The sequence below is a fragment of the Molossus molossus genome, unplaced genomic scaffold (genome assembly GCF_014108415.1).
Source record: "Molossus molossus isolate mMolMol1 unplaced genomic scaffold, mMolMol1.p scaffold_m16_p_7, whole genome shotgun sequence".
Taxonomy (NCBI): Eukaryota; Metazoa; Chordata; class Mammalia; order Chiroptera; family Molossidae; genus Molossus; species Molossus molossus.
The window spans coordinates 12767529-12792935 of record NW_023425401.1 but is presented as its reverse complement, the minus strand read 5'-3'; the positions used below and the strand labels follow the sequence as shown (position 1 = coordinate 12792935).

The 25407-nt window shown below is 40.4% G+C and overlaps 1 protein-coding gene across 1 annotated transcript in view; it reads right to left on the bottom strand.

Moving 5' to 3' along the window:
* The window catches only part of JAZF1 (JAZF zinc finger 1), a 325678-nt gene that overhangs the window by 121444 nt on the left and 178827 nt on the right, over positions 1–25407 (bottom strand). Inside the window, exon 2 of the mRNA XM_036247075.1 lies at positions 23457–23529. Coding sequence (XP_036102968.1) covers positions 23457–23529 — 73 coding nt within the window. The remainder of the gene's footprint in view (positions 1–23456; positions 23530–25407) is intronic.

Below are 25407 nucleotides of genomic sequence, written 5' to 3'. Positions count from 1 at the left end.
GAACAGATGACAGACATAGCTAAGAACAAGAAGTCACAAAGAAGCATGACAGACGAGCCCTGGTCAGTTTGGCTCAGCGATTGAGCGTCGGCCTGAGGACCAGAGAGTCCTGGGTTCGGTTCCCACTAGGGGCATGTACCACAAAAAAAAAAAAAAAAGAAGAAGAAGAAGCATGACAGACCAAAGATAATACCTGAAATGTCAGGGTTGATGGAGGGAGCATGTGAGAGAAGGCTATGGAGCAGCCAACTGTGTAAATAAAATCTCATCTAAATGGAAACCTGGCATTTGAGGGCTTGCTGTTTAAACTTTCTTCTTTGAGAAGCTGAGAGGACAATGAGAGCTGTCAATCATAGTGTCTACTGTGCCAGGCACTGTTCTAAGTGCTTTTCATGTATTTCCATATTTAGCAGTTACCTCAGCCAATAGGGTAGCTATTATTACCCTAATTTTACGGATGGGAAAACGAAGGCACAGAGAGGCTAAGTAACTTGTCCAAGGCTACACAGCTTATCAAAGGGAGAGATGAAGTTTGAACCCAAGTAGTCTGTCTCCTTAGGCTAAATGACTTGTTTATGAGCTGTGATTGCCTGAGGCAAGAACTGTCAATTCTGACTGCTGCCCGAGGCTGAGGCGTGGGGAGACCAGCACAGGAGGCAACCTGGCACCACGGACTGCCTCATACTGCCTCATGACTGGGAGAAGCTGTTGTCTATTTGTCATCATACACTGCCTAGGAACACTGGTGATGACATTAAAGAGTTTATTTTTCAGAAAAATATTACCCCAAAGAAAGCTGACAGTGGAGGCTAGAGATGGCAGGAAAGACGGATTCACCTGAATTCATTCTTTGATAAATGAAGAATGGGATGCTGACTTTGACCAGCTCTGGGATATGGACTTGTCCACTGGACAGTTTATAGAAAACAAGGAAATATTGTCATTAAAACAGTTTCAGTAGGAGCTCCAGCCAGGGGAATTCGGCATTATCTTTGTGTGCCCATGAGATGGTATTTGAAACTCCAGGGGTCCAGGATGCTCTCAAGATTGTTCCATCAGGGGTGTCAAAGCCTTGCTGTAATCACCCAGAGATGCTGGTCTAGTGCTTGGGACCTATGAAACCCAAGTTCAAACCTCAACTCTACTGCTGGTGAGTACCCTAGCTTCAGTTTCCCCATCTGTAAAATGAAGATGGCATCCAATCATTTAAACACTGACTTCAAACCTTCCCGATTCCTGCACATCAACTCTTTGTTGCTATGAGTCCCTGACAGTCCCTCATGTGCAATAGCACGACTCCCCACAAAATGGATATTCTTACTCAACTTATTGACAATTTACCAGATACCAGAAATAACTCTTCAAAATTTCCTGATGGTAGATCTGCTGAACTCAGTTGACCTTCTGTTAGAAAAGGGTAAAAATGCTTATAGTAATATTTGGAAAATTACTGCGATCCACAGTCTTCAGTGTTGGGAAGGCCAAGCTCACAGGACACATACATCACTCATGAAAAGTTTATCCAACTGGGTCTAATGATTGGGTGATTCACAGGCTTCCCAATCCACAAGGGTCAAGACTTGCATCTCTAAACACAGAAGGCTTTCCTGCTAATCCTGGACTCTCCAAGGGAGAGGGGCAGCCAGAAATAGTGGCTACAAGTGATCTTCAGCATCTCACACTGAATCCAGAACTAACAAATCCACAGAAGAGGGGCAGCAAGCTTTGCCAGGCCATAAATTAATTACCTTTAATGGCCAGGCTTAGGGTAAAAGCAAATAGACACGCAAGCGCTTCTCTATCTGCTGCTTTCATTTTGGTATTTAGCACTAGAGTTAAAGTCACTTTTAATCAGCAAGGAAGACAGCTGCTTTTAAAACAGTAACATGCTGAAGAATGAATGTCCCCTGATATTGTAGGGAATTTGAACTTTGGCCCTGGTTGTAGAATAATCCTACATATGCCTGTCTGGAATAAACTGCAAATCTTTTGTGTTCCGTTTAAATCAATAGGCTCAAGTTCTCCAAAGGTGAACAGGAATGATTCTGCCCGCCATTCTTTCTTTTAAATCATCACGTATGGCGTTAACATTCACCTCTTTAATTCAGTACATTAGGCAAACTGAACACAGCAAGCTTTTAGAATGAGAGAACCCAAATTCTAAAGTATATTGTGCTTCAATGTGGACTTTTCAGGGACTGATTTTCTGTAAATCAAGGTGAACACATGAGACTACAAATTTTCTGGGGACTCTAACCTCACATATTATGTATAAACTGGCATACAGCATTCTGCAAACTTGTTTTCTATTAGTTAAGTCAATGACAATTTTAGAAGCACAAAAAAATATATCTTTCTCTGTATCAAAGCTAAATTTCCATTCATTGTAAAACTTGAAACAATGTCACTTTGGGGTTGTAGGTCCACCTTTTTAGAGGATCAGAGCTCATTTTTGGAGAAGAAAACCATACTCTTATTTCATTTCACATTTACTCTTTGTTTCGATTCACACTGTGAATCGTCTGTCCCTGTTCCCTCGTGGTGACTCACATTAAGTTAAAATGGGGGCAAGGGACCAGCTTCCAATCCTGGGCTCTCACACACAAATAATCGCACAAGTGATGATAGCACAAGTCAATGTTTGCAGATGACTCTATTTTTGACAAACTAAGGGAGAGTTAAAGTGAACCGTATGCGAGCAGTACTTTTGCTTATTGTAACATCACTTCTCAGGGGGAGAACGATGCCAACGCATGAACTGGTTGCCTCTGTACCGTGATCTAGTGATGGCAACTGTGAATTTCTCTAGAGCTTCATCTCCCCTCCACTCCTCCAAATATTTGGGGATTTAGTAGAGACGTAAGTTTTTCCTTGGGACCACAGAATGGATAGTATCATCCAATTTGCATGTTGTGGCAGAAGAAGCTGGAGACTCGCTGGAGCCTCTCATTCTGAGAAAAGGTCCCATGAAAATAATAATAAAAGATGTTTGCTTCAGTGTGATCTACAATCATGAAAGCTGGTGAGCAGCCATCATGATAACACGGAGCACATGTTTCTGTAAGCTCTATCTTATGGAAGGACTATTATGTGTCATTTAAAAAAACAGTAATTTTGAAGACATAGCAACACAGAAAATGCTCATGAAATAATAGTTAAATGTATGTCCTGATTATAACCTCATACGAATGTCTATAAAATCAAAATGGAACTCACCAAAAAGGAACACATAAAATATTGTGCTGGAATGGTAGAATATAAATGATCTACGACCTCCCACCCTCCCCCGTCTACCATTTTCAACGCTTACTTTAGGATTTCCTTAATTTTGAAAAACAATTGAAATGTTTACACAGTATATAAAATTTTCCCAAAGCAGTCAAGCAGGAAAGGACTAAAAAACCCAAAGAAAAATAAACCAACCTATTCTGACGGTCATGGATCTTACTGATGGCTGGTTGGGTCACCTCAGATGCTAACGACGGTAACTGGTGAATCTGTTCGGTCCTTAAAACATTGGCTGAAATGTTCAAGCTAATCTCAAGAAAAGTCAATTAAAAAGGGGGAGAGGGAGAGGGAGATGGGGAGTCAGGGAGAGAGAGAGGGAGAGATGGAGAGACACAGAGGGAAAGAGACTTTTCTGGTACAGCTTGTGGTCTGAAATTTATTGCGGTATCTGTGACTGTGAGTGTGTGAGTATGTTGGCATGTGTTTCTTTTTTCTAACATTATCAGCATGAGAACAACTAAAAGTTCACTGTAGATTTTTCAGAAGTCAAGACAGCTGTGACAGCTACAGGGTTTCATTTATAGACACCGACACTGCACATTTCAGTACACATCAAACTCAAAGGTTAAAATATGTACATATTGTTCTTCAGCATGAAATCTAAGCAAAGACCATCCCTCTTGACAGTAACCAAAATGTTGCATTTCTTATTTTTTCAAGTCTTTGTACCCCCAGCACAACTTTATTCCATGGTATTTTTATAACACAAATAAGCAAACAAAAAATCAGGCATCTAATAAAAAATTGCATCCATTCTATTTGCAGAGTCCCAGATAAAACAGAACGGGTGGTACATTAGGAAGATTTAAGCATGTTTATTTTTATGGGCAAGCTGTCTCATGCAGCAGAGATACACATGTTTTCCTTACAGCTGATATTAACACACACAAATGTCTATCACTCAAGTCTTCTGACATCTCAAAATCACTGCTTGGGGTGAATAAGAGCCATGAAGCACAATGTCCTTAAAATTCCCCAAATTTGACAACATTCAGAAGACTGGCGAGTGTCTCCCCATTTAAGAAAGGTTGTGTTTCTAGGTGACACATATTTTGCAGTACATTTGGCTATATTCAGTGGAGTGCTGATTAATCCTTCTTGATCTTTCCTCCTGACAAGAAATGAAAGGTCCTTGTATTTTATAAATCTTGAGCACATTAGAATTTGCGAAGCTGAAAGACTAATGAAAAACAAAAGAGAAAAACAAAGCCAAAAATCATAAATCCTTCCTGACTCGAAGGCATTCCTCCCTTATCCCTAAAAGAAATCCATTCCCACACATCTTGTTTGCATTTAACTTCTGAGGTTCGTCTTGTTCCATCTCTAGAACGAGTCAGGCAGCAGGGTATAAAGATATGACTACATGAATAAAAACACATGACCACTGTGGCCGCTGCACATACAAAAACAAGATGAGACAGAAAAATATGAACTGTCAAGTGACATGTCACTTGGCTACACGTGTTTCTGTATTTTGTCATGCATGTTCAATTGGAAGCTACTGGAAGTATCTGGATTCTCCTTCCCCTGCTATTGCAAAACAAGAAGACAGAATCAGGAAAAGCTAATGCTCTATGAGCAATATAATAGCATGACTTGTTGGTTCTAGAAGGTGTGCTAAAAGAAAGACTGCTCGGCACATTAACACTACACAATGCATCCACAACTCCACAAGACTACTGCTAACACAACCCCAGCTTCTTCCGAGAAGGTGCCATGCACAGAGGCGGGGTTTGAGTTTAACTTGGGAAGAAAGCACTGTTTTTCTTTTATTCCCACCCAGTCTTTCTTATACCAGCCCTGCATGATTTACAGTATTTTTATTGCAAAAATAGTAATGAAACCTCACTCTGTGCGACCGAAGCAGTGGAGAGGGAATTGGAGAGGCTTGGCGAAGGATGGGGGTGCAGAGTGAGCTGCAAAGCTCTATTCCTGTCACAAGTGAGGAAAACACAATTCAAGACTGACCCTGGACACGGCTGTGTTCTTGGGGGTGGGAACTCCTGGAAGGGAAGAGGAATGGGTGGCATGTGGAATGTGGCCATGCCTGTAATGAGATGAAGACCATAAACTGTATTATCCCTTCTCTGAGCCTCTGTACATATGGAGGAGAGGCAGGATGACACAGTCTGCTACGATCATGACTGGTGGTCAAGTCACTCTGGTGGGAAAGCCAGGTTTGTTTTCACACTTTTATATTAGTTAAAGCTTTTGAATAAACACAAGTCTTAGGAAACTCTCAAGGGAGGATCCAGTCTGACCTTCCCGTGGAAACCTGCTTGGAAAGTTCTTTCCAGTCTTAATTCCTTCAGAGGTCTGGGATTCTGATCTGGTAACTTGCAAAGAAGCAGTACAAGCAGCAAAGATAAAGTGGTGGCTTGACCTCCCAGAGGCTTAAGCTCAGACACGAAAGCTGGCTGGGACAGCCAGGCTAACTGCAGGTGCTGCAGACGGGCTGGTCCTTACCGTCTAAGGAACTGGGCGGGGCTGCGTCCACATCAATTCTAATCTAGGAGATTCAAAAAGGCCCAATGACCATTTCTCATCACAATCTCTCATCACCCGAGACTTCTGCTTATTTTGGGAGGATGGGAGGGATGTGGGGGGCTAGACTGAGGGACTGTTGAAAACAGAGAGGAACAGAAATCAGCCAGAACACCTCCTCTCTCTTTCTCCACCCTCTCACATCCAGGCCCTCCCTTTTCTAGCCTTCGTGATATCACAGACTGACCACAAATGGTAAAAAGGAAGGATCGCATCTAAACACAAGACAATCTTTATTCCTCAGGAATCACACGCACGCCTATCTAGTTGTTCCGTTTTAAACAAGAGACTCTATAACTCTGGATGAATGATTTAATAATTGTTCTATAGGGACTGAGGCTATAAATCTGAGCTTCAATCTGGATCTCAGTCAGCACCCGTTTGGAAGGAGTTCCAGAAGACAGCTTGGACAGCACACCCTCCTTCCCCTGCTGAAAAGGTCTAGCACTGTTCCGACTGTGTCATGCCCTGCCACACGACAGATCCATCACAGTGGTCTTCCATAAACACCATGTACTGACGTTCTCATAGTCAACTGGCAAAAGTTTAAAAAATGATGACCCTTAATGCCTGCAGGGAAAGAGTGAAACAATATTCTTGTTCACCTCTGGTAAGAATGAAAATGACTACGTCCTTTATGGAAATAATCTGACAATCTGTATTGATTTTCAAGTGTTCACACTCTCACATCCCAGTTCTAGAAACATACCAGAAGGAATCACAGCATCATTGATAACAGTGAAAAATAAAAAATAATCCAAAGACCAACACGGGAAATGGATGAACAAGTTCTAGGCATTAATGCTGCCAAATGATTATTTAAAAAATATTTAGAAGCAAAAAAAATACTCACAACTTAGTTAAGAAAAGCAGATGATAAAATTCTTTGTGTGGTATAAATCTGGAAAAACATGCACCAAAAAAACAGGAAGAAAATATCCAGAAATAGTAACCATGATTAGCTCTAGGTGGAAAGATTTAAGTATTTTTATTATCTTCTTTATTTTGCCAAATTTCCAAAATGATGAGATGCTACTTTTGTAAAGAGAAAAATTATTTTAATAAGATAGGAAATTGCCCTGGCCAGGTGGCTCAGTTGCTTGGAGCATTGTCCTGTATACCAAAAGGTGGTAAGGTCACATACCTAGGGTTGTGGGTTCAATCTTTGGTCTGGGCATGTACGGGAGGCAACCAGTCGATGTTTCTCTTTCTCTCTCCTGCCCCCCTCTCCCTTTTTCTTTCTCTTAAAAAAAGGCAGGGAATCATATAGATGAAAATTATAACAGAATGTTTTTGGGTTGTTGTTGTGTGTGTGTGTGTGTATATACACACACACATATATATTTATTTTATAATTCTACAACACATCATCTGTACATTGTATTGTGTGTTCACCACCCCAAGTCAAGGCTCCTTCTATCACCATTTATTCCCCCCCACTTTGTCTTCTCCTACCTCCCCCCATCCCCATTTAAGCTTTTCAAGCTGGCAAAGATTCAGAAGAACCCTAATCTCCACTGTGGGTAAGGAATGGCAAGACAGACACTTACACTCCTACAGTAGAACCTGTTTCTGGAAGATAATTTGGTGAAAGATATAAAAATGTTGCTTCTGTCCTTCATTAGACGCAGTGATCCCCAGACGGACATTTACCCTAAGGGAATACTTGGATAGGTGCAAAAGATGTAACTACAGGTTGTTCCCTGTTGTATTGTCTATATATTAATAATTTAAAAATAAAAACTAAATGTTCACCAAGAAAAGGTTACTTAAATGAATGTATAGTAAACCCACATGTAGGTTAATATGCACCCATTAGTATAATATATAGCTATATTTATTAATGGATAGTTCCAAAATGAACTTTGTTTTAAAAAGGGGGATTATAAAAATGGAGTATAGCATATGGTTAATTTATATACATGTTCTCTCTCCCCCAACTCCTCTCTATGTACACACACACACACACACACACACACATGCAAATGTCATTGTGCAAATTTTTGGACGTTAATAAATAGATGGAGAGTGAGAGAGATTAGAACACATAAAATCCTGGAAGGGCATAGGTTAAAAAAAAAAAAAAAAGGAGTGATATTTCCTGTGCCTGGTGGTGGAAATACAGGTGATTTTCATTTTTCTATTATATATTTCATTGATATATGAACCATTAATATGAGTGCATTGTTTGCAGTATTTAAAGTTTGAAAATGGTTTAAAGAATGGGCAAAATTTTGCAAATCCACCTTCTGCTTAAGAACTAAAGTGTCCCCAGTGCAAGTGAAGCCTTCTCTGCCCCTCCCCAGGCACTTCCGCCCGCAGAAGTAACTACTATCCCGGACTTCGTAGTTCCCCCTTCCACGCATTTCTCCAGTTTTATTATATACGTATGTATACCTTGACACATTGCTTTTATTCTCAGAAAAAAGTAATAAAACTGTCTTCATTTCTGAAAAGAAACATCTAACCCAGCTGTGCCCTCCTTATGGCTTTGGACAGTCAAGGCCACCAGCAGACCAAGGTGCATACAGGGCACCTGGGAGAGCCACAGGGCAGACGCTACAGGCCCACCTGCCCCCGTCTGGTTACATTTACTGTGAGGTCTGGGCAGGGAATGGCTCAGGGACACCTGTGGGGTTCTCTGCTTGGGCTTAGGAAGGAAAAATAGAATATAGGGACCGCCCACAGTTTTCTGACTGTCTGCTCCTTTTTATGGTGGTAAAGTGGGGGACTCGACGGGCTCCTACTTTTCCTAGTAAAGGGATGGACTCATGTCTTCTTACCAGCCGAATCTGTGGATTCACACTGGCCCAACTACCAATTATTGCAAAGCAATCTAGAAAACACATAAGTGAAAAAGCAAAAACTTTAAAAACAGTTTCTCTATTATCAGTTTTTTAAAGTATGTTTTGTTTTTTTTAGAGAGAGAGATAGAAACATCACTGTGAGAGAGAAACACTGATTGGCTGCTGCCTGCACACCCCCTGCGGGGATTGAACCCATGACCCAGGCATGTGCCCTGACTGGGACTCAAACCGGGACCTCTTAGTCCATGGGAGGACACTCAATCCACTGAACCATACTGGCCAGGCTCTATCATCAGATTTAAGCACGCGTGGATAAACACTTGTAGAGATTCATACAAGATCTCAGGTAATGAAATCTAAATGCCATTTCTTTCCATTTTTTACTCCTATTATTATTTTAGCATTTTTATACAGCAAAAAGAAAGAGGAATGAATGATGGATCAAAAATAACTTGTTCTAAATACCAATGCACAACCCCAGAAATGACTGATAATACAGAGTGCTGGCGAGTATGCGGAACAGCTCGCAGTCTCGTGACTTGCCTATGGAACAGTAGTGTGGCTTAACCACCTTCAAAACCTGTTTGGCTGTTTCTAACAGCTAAACACAAACCTGTACCTCAGCAGTAACAGACCAAAGAGAAATAAATGCTATGCCCACAAAAGACTGGCACAAGAATGTTCACAGATCCTCTATAAAAGGCAAACACCATGAACACCATATATCAACAAAAACAAAACATGTGCTACTACATGTAATAATATGGATGACTCTAAAAAACACATGCTGAGCAGGAAAACCCAGATACAAGTGGAAATTAAATGGAAGACCATCTGAAATTCCTGATTAATTTGCTTTGCTATAAACTATTATTCTACACATCACAGAATGAGCTCCATAATTCACAGTTCACACAATAAACTTATTTACAAGATGGGTGTGATGACAGGCAGGGGCAAAGCTCTATTATTCTGAAGAAGGAAAAAAAGAGGCTTGTCTCGGGTAGAATTCCAGAGCCAGGATCTGATTTTTTTGTATTTGACATCTTTTAAGGGCTATAAAGGTGTAGTGTGACCTAGGAGATCAGAAATTGAGGGGTTTACAATAGTTGTTCAAGTTTGAATTAAAATTTCTTTGATATTATATACAAATATGTGCATGCCCCTTTAAAACTCTAGACAATAAGACCTTGCTGCTTTAGCCGTAGAGAAATCTATGCCAAAGACCAGAAATAATTTTTTTAAAGGGTAAAAGAGTTAAGAGCATAATGTGCCTTTATGACTAAACACATTCTGGCTTTGAGTTTTAAAAAATATGGCTGCTGTCTTGCAAAGATTAATGCAATATAGAACCGGCTTTTCATCATACTCGTCTGGCCCAAGAGAACTGTACATCACTGAATCTGGTTGGTGCTGAACACAACGATAAAATAGGCAATAAAAGAGCAAATGTTTGCATGGGCACAGTGAAGAACAAATCTAAGCAACTTCCCAACTTATTTGCTACAAATGAATCTGCCTCAATAATGAAAATATAAATCAACTCTGAACCCACAGTAGATTCTATTTTTCCTGGAAGGCTGTCATACAGAGGCATCTGTGGTTGACACCCATGGCCAGAGAGAAAGCACCATGACACCTTTCCCTGGGTGTAAGGATGAGGACACCACTTGGCCTTTCCATTAAGCTTTGTTTGGACAAAAGGCAAACTTGGGCAGCATCTGATATACAAAGGTGAGCATACAATTTGCCAAGGTGATACTGTTGTTAGACTCTCTCAACTTGAAATAAAAGATTGAGTCGGCTAAGCCAGGCACAGTCAAGAGAAGATGTACGCAGATTGCCGAGGAGGCAGGGACAATTCCAAAAGCCAGATCTGATTTCTGGTCTTGGCATGCTGAATCATAGCTCATTAGAGGAGAGAGGGAGTTGGCAAGAACTGATTGTATGGGGGCCCCACCATCTGCAAATTACATGGGCCCATGTTGTCACCTAAATCTGCAGGGAAATTTCAATGATCACAAGGTAAAAGCCGCTGGGAAGGCTTCTCTGCAAATCCCACTTGTCGAACATCATGTTTATGGCCTTAGCAACAGTGCAGTGAACGAATGAATCATCAAGGAAGATGCACTAACTCAAATCAAATAAAGGGGAAAAGCCCCTGGGACAGGACTGACATGAGTGCAATGACCAGTGACTGAATTACCACCTGCTTAGGGCTGAATGAACAATCCTCCTCGCTTGTTGTTTGGTTTTATCAGCAACTGGAGGCGATGACATAAAATACAAGCTAGCACTTCGATTATTCTAGTCTAGTAAGCCCACGTGATCTTCATGTTCAATTAAAGAAGTAGACGAGAGGAAGTTCTGAGCCATAGGTTTTTAGAGGCAATGTATACGTATGAGGCAAGACAATGGTGTCGGAGATTAGGTGACACGGGCCCTGTCCTGGACGTGCCTGGATTCTGTGCAGTTTTGAGAGAAACAATCTGACACCTTTTCATGTTACTATCTTGGTAATCCAGAAGAATGGCAGAACAGGGATATAAAACCAGAAGATACAGGAGTTCAAATCCCAGTCTGCCCTTTATTAGCTGTGTGAACTTGGGCAAGTCACGGAATTTCTCTGATCTTGTAAAAAATGAGGTAAGAGCAAACCATCTTTTATAGTAGAATCATGGCTCGATGGAGAAAATGTGTGATTGCAGAAGAAAGTAGGATGCTTAGAGTATTTGTGAAGGTTCTTTGCAAAATAAAAGGGTAGATACACATTTTACTTTTTATTATTTGCTTCTGCTGTGACCTACTCCACAAGGTAGTATGATGGCATGTTACATAAGTGAAGTCCTTATGGAAAGCAAGGCAACAGTAAGGAAGCACTGTGATGTACAAGAAAAAGCAAACACTTCGGAATTGCATAAATTTGGATCTGAGCCCATGTCTAAAAGCTACTTAATAACTATGACACCTGAGGTGTTTTTAACCTGGGGTCTGTGGACCCAAAGGGGCCATGGATAGAATTCAGGAGATCTGTGAACTTGGATCCAAAAAATTTACATCTTTACTTTTGTTAACCTCTAACTAAAATGTAGCCTTTTCCAACTATGAATATAGGCAACTAATCAGTATTTTCGCAGTAGCTATGACTTTGCACCCAGAGAAGTCACAGTGCAATTGTAGCAGGTCTCAAAATCTTGTTTATACTTATCACTAATTTGAAATTAGGGAAACTGTTAACTCAGCACCTAAACTTTCTTACTTAAGGCCTTAATAAAGAAGAATATGGTACCATACCACAAATTTGTAATTTTAATATTTTGACAACTGTATTTTAATATAGTTGGTTTTCTTTGTAATCCTATATATTTTAGTTTATGAAGTTAAAAACATTATTTTGGGAAACAATCCATAGGCTGCACCAGCTCAGCAAAGGGGTCCAAGGCACTAAAGAGTCAAGTGCTCCTGCCACCTCCCCGGGATTCACTCCCTCCGAGGTACAAGGGCGACAGCTGTTGCAGGGTCACCAGGAGATTACAGACGACGCGGGGAAGTGTACTGCCCAGTGCCCAGCACGTAGGAGGTATTCAACAAAGAGAATCTAATTCGTGTTGAAAACGCTAAGACAGGGCAGTCATTTGCTGTACTACACATTTCATTCTTCCTCAACATGACCATCTCGATAAAATTTAGCTTTGGTCTTTTAAGGATTTAAGATCAATGCTTGCTATGACTTGACTGTCTTTGTGTGTTCAGGTGGCACAGACCTGTGTTGTTTGGGATGACAGGGCTGTGCAGCTGTCCTTTCTAAGCCCAGATTGCTATTGCTGGAAACCAGCGACACACAGACCCGAGGTGAGAGTCTATCTGTGGCTGAGGATGGAGAGGGCTAGGGACACGGCGCTGACCTAGTTGCGCTACTTTAAGTCAACAGGCAAGGTCTTAGCCGTGAAGTCAGAAATGGGAACAAGTTATTTAGAAACTGAAAATATGAAGCTATTTTAAAGCTTGCCAACGAAGGGGGCTTCAAAGGCAAGACTAGTATTTAGGCTCAGCATAATGAACCTCAATGTGAGAAAACTAAGTAATGTTTCAACTTGAGTCCCAAATCAACAGTCTCAGCAATATGAGTACCCTGCAAATGGGGGTGCATTAGAGCTACGAAGGGAAGATTCATGGCCTTCTTAATTAACTCCGAGGTGCAGCACAGAAGGGGAAAATGATAAATCAAGTAGATTACTGCCAGCGATCTGAATTTCCAAATGAAATAGGAGAGGTGAAACGCCTCAAGTCATTTTGTAAATGTGCGTGGTGGAGGGAGTGGAGGGAGATCTCCAAGGTCATCCCTTATGTTCAAACTTGCCACTATACACAGCAGCCCTGTACTTGTCAGGTGTGAAGGGGCATGAAAGGAGAAGATGAGTAAAACACAGCATGGGAAGGCAACACAGCGTACATATAAAACTGTGATTGTTATTCATGCATTTATTCAACACTGACTGAACACCTAAGGTGTTCGAGGCACCATTCTAGACACTGAGAACACAGTGATGACAAAGATGGCAAAGTCCTTGCCCCACAGAGCCCACATTCTCCAGGGGGAGACAGGAACTCAACAACAACACACACTGTGACTTCTGGTGGTGGTAAGTGCCAAGAAGAACATGAAAGCAGAGTAAGGGTACAGAGATGGGTGAGCAGAGAACTATTTTAATTGGTGCTCAGGGAAGACCTGCAGTGCAGGTGACATCTGGCCAGATATCTGAAGGAGGTGAGAAAGTTAACTGCATGAAGCTCTGATGGGAAGAACAGCATCCCAGCAGCGGGACCAGCAAGGACAAGAACTGGGATCAGGTGGAGCTGGGTGTGCTCAAGGAGCAGGAGCTGTGGTGGGGGTGGGGTCCAGGGGGTGGTGAAGTTCCAGAGGTGGGGGCACCTGATCACAGAAGCCTGGTTGGCCACAGTGAGGAGTTTCGCTTTTATTCAAAATGTGATAGGAAGCCACTGGTGGGAGAAGGAGGCAATCTGATTTAGATTCTGCTAATGTAGAAATGCAAGCAAAGAAATATTGGCCAGTGGAACAAACAGGGATCAATCTACACTGCAGCACTGCTATTAACATAACACCCACAAACAAATCTGGAAACAACCTGAATGCCCATTGATTATTAGTGGAAGAGTTGAATTGTTATACATCCACATCTTAGAATTGTACATAGCCATTGAAGAATGAGGTAGAGCTATCTCCCACTTTGACCTACAGAGATGTTAAATATAAATAAAAAAAAGTATGTGTTTGCGTGTAGATTTGTATTATATACACACACGCGCGCGTGCGCGCCCACACACACACATATTTGTATAGTATCTATCTTTTTTCTCTCTCCATCGCTCACAATTTTATAAAAATAAATGTTACGAACAACAAAACCCCTATAATATATGCCAGCACTTGAGGATGAATGTAGATGGATACCCACTATCACATTAACATTGTGGTGTGACCAAATGAAGGCAGAGGAGAGGGGATTTGAGGCCAGAGGTGAGAGATGGATGTGGCGTATAGGCCGTGGTGCCAGCTTTGAACAAGGGAGAGAAAAGGAAGTGAACATGATGAAAGATCCAGATCAATTTGGAGATGAGAGGGAAGTTGAGACTGAACCTGGAAATGGGAAACACTGGGAACGGATAAATTTAGCAAGGTTTTAACTTGGGAAGAAAGAATTGTGGGACAGTCTTGAGGTCCAGCTGAGATTGGGAAGGCTGTGTTTGTGGTGAGACAAAGCAAACTGCTAGGTGCTTTTCGGCAGCGACTCTCAGTTGCTAGCCTGAGTAGAGAGACATGTTTTCTGAGGCTGAGAATGAATGTAATAAGAGGACAAAGACACTGGAGCAAGGACAGCAATCTAAAGTGGTAAATTCCAAGTTAGTATTCAGAAACCAGCCTGAAAGTGGAGGCAAGGAAGGAAGAGCTGAGACTCCAGAGGTCTCAAGGCTACTGTGGCAAAATAGGAGGCCATGGAGACTCTGATCAACAGAAAAATGTCCCAGTCGGAGATACTGAAAGCATAGCAACTCCTGCGGGCAAAGTCCAGTAAATGGGTTTCTACAAGGGGAGCGGGAAATAGAAGTTTAATTATAGATAGTTTAAGTATCACTGAATCTCTATCGACCTGTAATGTGGTTGAAGATTTTGAAAAATGTAATGCAGCTTTGAATTCAAAGATGTATAAAATGAAAATTAGTCATAAATACTGATGGGTGGAGATTGGACAGACTTAAAAAATGGCCTGATATTGAGTTGTATAAGCAACTTGTTTTAAAACAATAATTGCCCTGAGAATAAACTGTAGATGACAAAGTCAATTATACAAGGAGGCCTAACAAGCGAATCATGTCACCGGGCTCTGCCAAGACCCACCTCTTCCACTATGTGTTTTACGCCAGCAGCACAAGCTAATTGTCGGAGCAAGCCAAAAATGTCACAGAAGGGCTCTTTCCAGCTTCCCAGTGTCCCTTGAATGTACATAGTTTTTGCAGAACACAATGAGCAAGCCAAGTCAGGTTAGAGACATTACACGGAAAATCTGGCAGGCAGCCACCTCGGCTTTGTTTCAACTGATGTCCATAAAAACATAGGCTAAGAAAATGGTAGCACAATGTCTGGTGTTTCAGATCTAACAGCATGCAACATGTTTATAGCATATATTAGGCTACAAACTTCAGTCTGGGGCTGGGGCACACGGCAGAACTTCAGATCTGGTGGACAAAGGAGGAAAAAAGAAAAGCATGTCTTGTACTGTAATAAATATGACTGCTCTCCAAAGACCACAAACAGGTGGTTTCATGAAAAAAAAAAAGAAGCCCACTGCCTTTAGATTAAAAAAAAAAAAAAAATCAATTGCTTCAGTCTTGTTTGTATAAAATAAATAAAAGGCCAGTGCACACTTGGCTAATTACAGCATTTTTTATGAGTCTATGACAGACTATAATCTGGCAAAAATCAGTCCAACTGAAACAGCAAGAGTGAGGGTTTGGAGGAATTAGGTGAGGTTTTGGAGTGGGAATAAAAGTGGGAAAGAGGAAGAAAGCTTTCATTAAGCAGTTCACATTCTGGTAGGACTAAAAAAAATAGCATCCAGACTGATTTTATTTTCATTTGAAACAACCTCTTATTTAGATTTTTCTTTTAAGTTCTTGAACACATTTTTAATGACTGCTTCAAAGTCTTTGTTTCCTAAGTCTAACATCTGGGCCATCTCAGGAGAGGGTCTCTACTGCCTGCCTTTTTATTTTTTTCTTGTGTAAGGGTTAGATGTTCCTGTGTCTTTCATATCTAGTAATTTTTTACTCTATATTAGACATTGTACTATCTGATTCATTCCTATGAAGACTAGTGATTTTTGTTCTAGCAGGTATTTCAGTTTCAGGCTGATCATGTTGAACCTGTGTAGGCCTAGTTCTATATTAGGTCAAATCTGTGGGAAGCCAAAGTATTTCCCAAGACCTAATATGCAGGATTCACCTCCAAACTCTATCTCCTCTGAAGATCTTATGAGGCCTTAGTTTTAGATGTTGTTAGGGTATCTCTAGAGCAGACTACATTTTGGGACAAAGTCCTTATTTCTAATATGAGGACTTTCTCATATCTCCTTTGGAAGATTAGGGCATTAACCAGCTGTTTCCATGCTGGCTGAGCTGGAATGCAATGCCTACCAGCACTGCTTGACCATTGGTCTTACTGTTTCATCCTCACCCTTGTTGCTACTGCTCTTTGGTAAGACTCATAGTCTTATGCTGAAAAGGTACAGCCCACCCTCAGCAATGGACTCATGAAGCACCCCCATACAAACTTCTATGGCCCCTTTCTGCACAGATGCCTCATTTCAACTCACCTGTGCTACAGATCCCAGCAACTTTGGTTGCTCCAACCAAACTTTACTTGCTCCAGCCTCTCTCAGCTCAGTGGGACTGCTGTGCTTGAGCCCCAGCTTAGTTTTCTGTAATAAGGCAACTGTCCCCAGAGAGTGAACCAAGTGATCACAGAACTCACCTCCTACGTTTTCTTTGCCTTGGGTATTTTAGTCTTGTACTGCCTGACTATTGTCCTGAGCCTAAAACCCATTATCTCATACATCTGTCCAGTCGTTTATGGTGGAAGACTGGTGATGGCCATCCTTTAGTATATTTTTATGCTTCATTTCATATAAATGCTGAATAAAAGTTGTATAACATTCCATTTTCATTGCACAGCCCTCTCAATGCACATGAATAGTAGAGGCTCCTGGTTTCTCATAGAAGTGTCCCTAGAATTCCTAGAAAATCACTTTTTTATTCATTTTCACACAAATTTACACTCATTTACTCAATAAATATTTATTGAGAGTCTACTATGTACCAGGCACTGTTGTGGGAACAGGAAATCTCTCTGCCTGTTCTGGTTTATTTTCTGGTGGGAACTGTTCTGGCCCTGCTCCAAAGCAATGCTTCCTTTGCAGTTGTTCCTCTAAGTATTGCCTGACAGAGAAAAGGGTGACCTAGCATGAACAGAATATAAAGAATAAAAAGACCTATTAATTATATAACACTATGCACTATGTCACAGGGACTGTTATGTGTGCTTTGTATGCACTAATTGATTTAATACAATAAGGAAGGTATTGTTATTAATAGAGATGAGGGAGCAGAGGCTGAGACTTACCAACTTGCTCAGATAGCTTGTGAAGAGCAGAGACAAGACTCAAAGCTAAGCAGGCTGACTCCTGAGACCACACTCTTTTTTATTTTATTTTATTTTTTTATCCTCACCCAAAGACATTTTTTTGCATTTATCTTCAGATAGAACAGGAGGGAGAGAGAGGGGAAGAGAGAGAGAGAAACATCAATGTGAGAGACACATTGACTGGTCGCCACCCACATGACCCCAACTGGGGCTGGGGACAAACTGCAACCAAGGTACATGCCCCTAGCAGGAACCGAACCCAGGACACTCTGGTCCGCGGGCTGACGCTCTAACCACTGAACAAACTGGCCAGGGTTGTGAGAAGTAAATGGATCACTATTAAAAGAGGCAAAAGTGCAGAAGTTGACTGAGTTAGCAGATAAAGGCACAATTTTTTCTCCTTCTCCCCAGTTGACCATGAGAAAAATAAGATAGCATTCTGCATTTGAAGCAGAAAAACAATAGAAAGCTGTCTTGAATGAAAGGCTCCAGGGTTCCTCGGGTGAGTTGAAGAGGTAGGTGAAAGAGGTAATTCTAGCAATGCCCCACTGGTATACACACAACTAGTCCCATCAGATGCTTCAAGAAAAAGTGCTCTGAATCATCAGAGAGATGCAAATTAAAACAACGATGAGGTATCATCTCACACCTGTCAGAATGGCCGCCATCAACAAATCATCAAACAACAAGTGTTGGCGAGGGTGTGGAGAAAAGGGGACTCTAATACACTGCTGGTGGGAATGCAGACTGGTGCAGCCGCTATGGAAAACAATATGGTGCTACCTCAAAAAATTAAAAATTGAACTTCCATTTGACCCAGTGATCCCACTGCTGGGAATATACCCTAAGAAGCCTGAAACACCAATCAGGAAGAATATATGTACCCCCATGTAGCAGCACTATTTACAATAGCGAAGATCTGGAAACAGCCCAAGTGTCCACCAGTAGACGAATGGATTAAAAAGCTGTGGTACATATACACAATGGAGTACTATGCAGCGGTAAGAAAGAAAGATCTCTTATCCTTTGAGACGACATGGAGGGACCTGGAAAGTATTATCCTAAGTGAAAGAAGCCAAGCAGAAAAAGACAAATACCACATGATCTCACTTATATACGGAATATAATGAACATAACAGTCTGAGGAATACAGTAGACCCAGACACATGGAAGTAGGGCACAGACTGACATCCCTCAGAAGAGGAGATGGGGGGGGGGGAGAGATAAACCACAGAACTTATATGCATGTATGCATAACCAATGGACATGGACAACTAAGCCGGGGACAGGGTGGAGGGGGGGTGGGGTGGGGGGTGCCAATGGGGTAAAAAGGTAAAATATCTGTAACAAAAAAATAAATAAAAATTCATAAAAAAAAAAAAAAGAAAAAGTGCTCTGGAATCAGGTACGTATGAGAATTACATTATCCCTTCTGAAGATGTAAAGGGTACATCACAGGAGAGGATCTGACAAATCCTGTGGTAAAGAAATCCATTTTATTTAACTCAGGATTTCCCAAACTTCATTGACCAAAGAACCCTTTTGTGAGTAACTCAGTTGTATGTGTGAGTGAGTGAGTGAGTGAGAGAGAGAGAGAGAGTGAGTGAGAGAGAGAGAGAGAGAGAGAGAGAACACTCCTTGGAATTACTGTTCTATGAAACCCATTTTAGAATTTGCTGTTTAACTTTAATAGCAAACACTAAGCTAAATAAAAATCCATTTTTAGGAAGTCAAACCTAACTGCTACTGTGCCAAGCAGTGCAGAGAATTTGAGTAGAGCTGGAGTTTAGGTATAAAGGAATATTAAAATTTTATTAGGTAGTAAATGCCAAGGATTGGGTGCCAGAGGGTACCAATTTGTGCCTAGGCATGATACTCCTTTACAGATTACATGAAAATGATATGCATATTTTAAAAATGAAAGTTAATTTGGAAATTTCAATTTATTCTTTTAATAAAAAAATTTGTAGAGAGGATACTATAATTAATAGTCATTTATGTTAGTGTATCTTTAAATTATCTCAGTAATCCATTTCTGGGGCATCACAAGTTATTAATAAGCTATCCAGTCACCTGAACTACATCATGATCACCTGAAGGAAATATCCAGGTGTTATGGAGCCGCAGCTGACTTCACTCTGCAGCTCACCTGCCTACTGGGTGAGAAGTGGAGGAGGGCAGTTTCCTGTGCATCCACCTGTGCTCTGCCCTTTCTTTCCCCCGATCTGAGGTGCTAAGGTGTCCTTTCCCACTATAGCTGAGGCCTGCTAAGCTAGGATGTGCCTTGCACACTCATTTCCTGGTGGCAATATATCATTTAGGAACTACTGGTCACCTCTTATAACATTTTTAGCTTCTGTTGTCTCCTACTGTTTCATTTTATTAGGTTGCTACCCTCCAATTATCTACAGCATGGCAATTACTCTTATTTTTGTCTCTGTGTTCCCTCTGCCTAGCTGTCCTACCCTATTTTTCCAACATTAGTTTTTCAAATTCTCCTCTTACCTTTCTAAACTAGTACTTTATTCTCTGATATTCCAACAAGGCAGGCTGTACAATGATTCTGGAACCTAACTGGGCAGGTTTGAACCCAGCACTCCCCTGGAGTACCATTTGGGGAACTAGGGCAAGTTACTTCTGAGTCTCAATTTCTGCACCTGTAAAATGGAGATCATCACAGTACCTCCTTCATATGGTTATTGTGAAGATTAAATGAAATAGCAATGTAAAAATGCTTAGCATAGAGCACAAGGCATAAAAGTGTTATTTCTTCTATATCCTCTTTCAATCAAAATTTTCTAGCTTTTCTTCTTGCCCTTTATACTTTATTTCCAGATGTATAAATATTATATAGATTAAGCATTTAAATTTCCCATTACATAGACTTGTCATTGTTCTGCATGTCACAAAATTAACAGAACTTACTGTCCTTAAAATTTATATTTATCTTTTTTCTGTACAACTGTTCCCACAACCTTCACTAATTCGTTCAGTCTCCCTCATTCCCATTAAAATATTTCTATTTTAAAATTCTCAGGTACTGTAACATTTATTTTTCAAAAAAATTAAAGGTTCATTCAACACATTATGTTCAAGAGAGTGAAGCAATATTAAAGAGATAAAAATAAAAGCTCCAATTTCTACTCAATTTTTTTCTCTTTAAAATCCAAAAAGCTAGTTCCATTTTAAGGATCCTAACTCCACTGATTTCAGTCCATATTACTGCCAGGGAAAGTTTCATCTCAATTTTGACATGCCCAAAAGTACATTAGAGTTGGACAAATAGATATACGAGCAGTGAAATATTAATTCTTTTCCTGCCTTCACTGCTCCGCAAAATTAGACTTTATTTTCCCCTGAGGTTTAAGAAAAAAAATCTTTTATTTGTTCAACTTTTTTTCATAGTACTCTTTTCTGCTGTAGTCAGGATATTGCTGTCAGGCTGACTTTCTTTCACATTACGTAACCCATATTCGCCTCTTCTCGAATCCATACTGGCTTCATGTGACTTTCAGTGTTTCCTTTTGTAACTAAGGCCCCTAAAAGATTCCTTTTAGCAGATTTTCCCTATGGCCAGACTTGGCTTCCTCCTTGCTGCTGTCCATTGCTCTGCCCTCTTCCATTTACTAGGTGTTTATTTACCATCTACAAACAAACATCCAGAGTGTCCACCATGTGTTAAGTACTATGCTATGAATGTGGCACTGTCTAGAAAGGGATCCCGAGAGAGGACAGTCGTTAGTAACCTGGGCAACCTTCCATACACAGTCCTGTGCACCTAAAAATCACTGGTAAACTTGTGGATCCCCGACACATGTCCACTCTATCAGCTAGGATGCGACATAGAGATTCTCAGGCCTCTAAATACAATGATGCGTCTTTTCCAGATCCAAATTCTAGTTTATAGCAAATACAGAAAATGGAGAAACCCACCAAATGACATCTTGAGAAGACAACCAAAAGAAAACCCAGGAAGTGGGATACTGGCCCGTCTCTTCAACAGGCCACTGTCAATAGAAGGGACTGTGCCAGATTAAAAGAAACGAGGGGCAAAACATCCAGGTGCAATGCCATGCTCTGGGCTGGACACTGGATGAGACAAACAACTAAAAAGATTTGTTTAGATCATCTGGGAAAATCTAAATAGGACTGGGTTAGACGTAGATTAGATTCAGCTGCACTGAAATGGAACCGCAAAGCTCAAAGACCAAAAAGTAGGTCAGAACAGTGTGTCAGCTTTGGTTAAAAATTATGTATTTAAAAAAATAACCTGAAAAATGCGTTAAGGTGTTACCAGTAGTGATATCCGGGTGGTGGGAATGTGACATTTTAATTAAAAAAAAATTTTTTTTTGTTTGATTGTACTTTCTAATTTTCTACAATGCTGTAATAATGCTGTTTGGCTGTAATAATAAGAGATTACTTTTAAAAAATGACTCATTTTCTCCCAGAAGGCTCATCCAAGAAATTTCACACACACTGATGACGCTGACTCTTGGATTCTGGCACAGTTTATACTAAACTATCACACTTGAGTCAAATTCTCTGGTGGCTTTTTTTGTGCGTGGTCCTTTATCCCTATTCGGCTTCTTCTGCAGTCCCCAATCACATGTGGCAGAATATTTATTTCTTTAGTGAATACAGCACCTGTGTAATTAATAGATCCTTGCTGCCAACACGGCTGACAGTAGAAGCAGGAATGTGCAAACCTCACAGACTCTTATTAGAATAAGGCTTAGTAGCACGCAGATTTGTATATACCCAGGTAACATTTCATCCAAAACCCAACAGCCATACCATTAAAAAGTTCTACTCAATACCACAATTAATCTGAAAGCCGATTCATACTAACCCTTGGTATTAGTAAGCTAATTAACATTTACATAATTCTATTGTATAATTAAAGACTTTTCAAAACCCATGTTAATCACTGGAAATAACACAGGTTTTGTGAGTAATCCAGATAGGCATATATATCTTTATTTCTAGTTGATGTGATTTTGAAGGTTTTCTACTTTAAACATCTCAAATATGATGGGTCATGATAAGCCCAAGATGCTTTCTCTCACTTGTAGGGAAGGCTGATGAGTAGGAAATACAAGAGAAATACGCAAATAGATGTTTATGTTAATAAAGCCTTTAAAAACCATGCTTCGTGAAAGAACTTGAAACAGCACAGTAAAAAACAAAAGCAAAGCTCTCTCTAGACACGACTTTAGTAAGTTTTCTAAAAAGGCATTAAAATGAAACAGTACAAATAATTCATCCCTAGTTTTCCACTTCAGAGCCTGAACCTCAGCTCTGGTACCGCCAGACTGAAAACACTCTTCGTTGTATATAAAAAACAGAAATTCATGCACTGAATTACGAATGGAGAGTTTTTCGTTCTCATTAAAAACTACTTTGCTTTTGCTTTGCTTTCCTCTCTTCAGGGGTGTGAGTTTTCTTAATGTAAGTTAATTTCGGGTTCTCTCCAAAAATCACTGTCTCCTTAAATTATTTGAGTTGGCTGAAACACCAAGTCCTCTTTTAGACTGGATAGATCAAGTTCTAACTGTCTCTACACTTGTGCTCACACGTTCACTTTCAGTAAAAACTTACAATATTCTACATGGTTCAGGTCAGTTGCTGAGAACGTTTTTACTAAAACATGAGCTCCTACTAAATAACTTTCTGATATTGAATTATTTCAATGTGTTATACCCTGATATTCCAATGTGTGACAGTCTGATATTCCAATAATGCCCTGAATTCATAGAATACCTCTTTGCCCCTGTGTTTAAAAGTTTCACTCAAACATAAATTCATTAATCTCCCAAACTGCCCTATGAAGTCAAAAGAGTATATTCTAACTCTGTATACAAAATCGTTCCAGAACGAGCTTATACATCAGTCATGTTTTCAGCCATATGCAGGGAACTAACCCCTATATCCCCCCAACAGAGAAACAAGAAAATTCCATATAAAGGTTGATTTTCAGTAATCTCCCGTAAATATTTTAAAGCTGAAAATATTTTTTCTACTCTGTTAAAAAGATACATTTAAAAAACAAACATGTGGCAGATATAAGGTTGCTATAAATTCTGAAAATGGCTTACCTATTAATGTAACTGAGGGCAACATAGGTTGGCTGCTGTAATTCTTGTTTTTCTAAAACACGTGGATCTGTATCTGTAATAAAAACACAATTATGATTTTCAGCTTTTGCATCAGGATATATGAGCCTACCTAACATAAAGTAATAGAGGCTAAACAGAGAAAAAGATTAATTTAGCATTGCCCTTTTTAAAGAAAACTCAACAAAGCACAATCATTTGTCCATTCATTCATAAATAACAAGATATTGCATTACTTTTCAAGGGAATTCCAAACATCAACAGTGATAAAATGTCCATCTGTCACACAAACTCTTGCACAATCCCCCTCATAAATATTGGTTTTCACTGCTTACAGTTACAATGTTGGCATGGTTTTTGGTGGTTAATCGGCCTAAGAAAGAAAGTCTCTGTTAATTATGCTCACTTCAATGCTGGAACAAATTAGCTGCCATTGGAAAGCACCATCAATTTGAAAATCTATGGAGTCTTGTTCTTGTTTGTTGAACCTTCTCTGGATTGGGATTCACATTCTGGAGGGCAGCTCTTCTTTTTAATTGTAGAATGAGTTTATTATAACTTTTCTAGACTCTCGATCAGAAATTCTCATTACTGGTTCGGAATCCACAACCACCACATTCATCAAAGGGGTTTTTCCTCTCCAAGAGACAGAATTCAACACCATAGCAACCGTCTGTAAGGCTGCTTCTCCAACACAGCACCAAAAGATAATGCACTTTTCAAAACTAGAAATGTATTCTCAAGCTTTTTACGTAGAAACATGATTGTGCTAAATATGCAAAAAACAATGTTCATGTTATAAGATTGGAGGAAAAGGCACACATTTTTGTTTTCTTAGAAAAAGGTTCAGATGTGTATGCAGATTTCTTTTCATTATAACCACGTTTAAAACCGTCTCATTATTAGAACTCTTCCAGCTGCACTTGGCAGTCACACCCTTTGATGTAATGACAGATGTTGTTTCCAGCACCTTCATACAGGAAGTGTTTACTGCACGTGGTAGATGTAAGACCCACCCACTAACTCCCAAGTGCATTAACAGGTGATGGGTAGGGGTGCAGACACAGTGGCGTAGAGCACGGTGGCAAAAATGACAGCGCAAAAATCAATTTACAAGGCTTTCAACTACCAGAGTAAAACTGGACCGTTGTGGCAAATTTATTCTTGCTGTGGTAATAATCTCATGATCACTTCATTGTTTTTACTGTGCCAAGAATTTCAGGGACATTCTATTCAGAAACCCTGCTTTCTGGGTCTTTGCCATTGTAGGTCCTTGAAAGCCAACTTCCGAAATGAGACAAATTCTCTGAATGGCTCCATCAAGTCGGGTCTCAAGGTTCTGACAGCACTAGTGAGAACAGATAGTAAGTCAGCATTTCCGCTCCCTCCTACAATGATTACGCTGCAACTGAGACTGTAGACCGCTGGCCTCCAGCTACACCCTGGGGTTCTCCAAATACATGGAAACCACTCTTTGAGCGGAACTTGGTTTTCAAATACAGCCCTTACACTCATCTAAGTTTACTGTAACTCCAAAGCATATCCCGTTTCTGAGAGGAATGCTTTGTTCACTTCACTCGCGTTCACTGCAGAGGAGTCGGCGGAACAATGGTATCCAGGGAAAGGTGTTTTATCCCGAAATGGTCCATTGGAATGCTGGGCAGGCTGTGTGTGCAAATGGTGAGTGACAGACCAATCCTGCAAGGTCTTTCTGAGTGCTTAACGAAGTGACACAAGAGACTGGAGACAAAAAAACATGCAAATGCAAAGAAAGGAGGAAGACGAGAAAGGACAAGGCAATGATTGCAAATGTCTGTGTGGAAAATATCTTAAGAACTCACAAAACCATTTTGCTTCAAGTTTAGGTCTAGATGATGGCGCTTAGCTTGTGAGACAGGGTCCTGAACCCGATTCACTAAAACACATTCCTTCA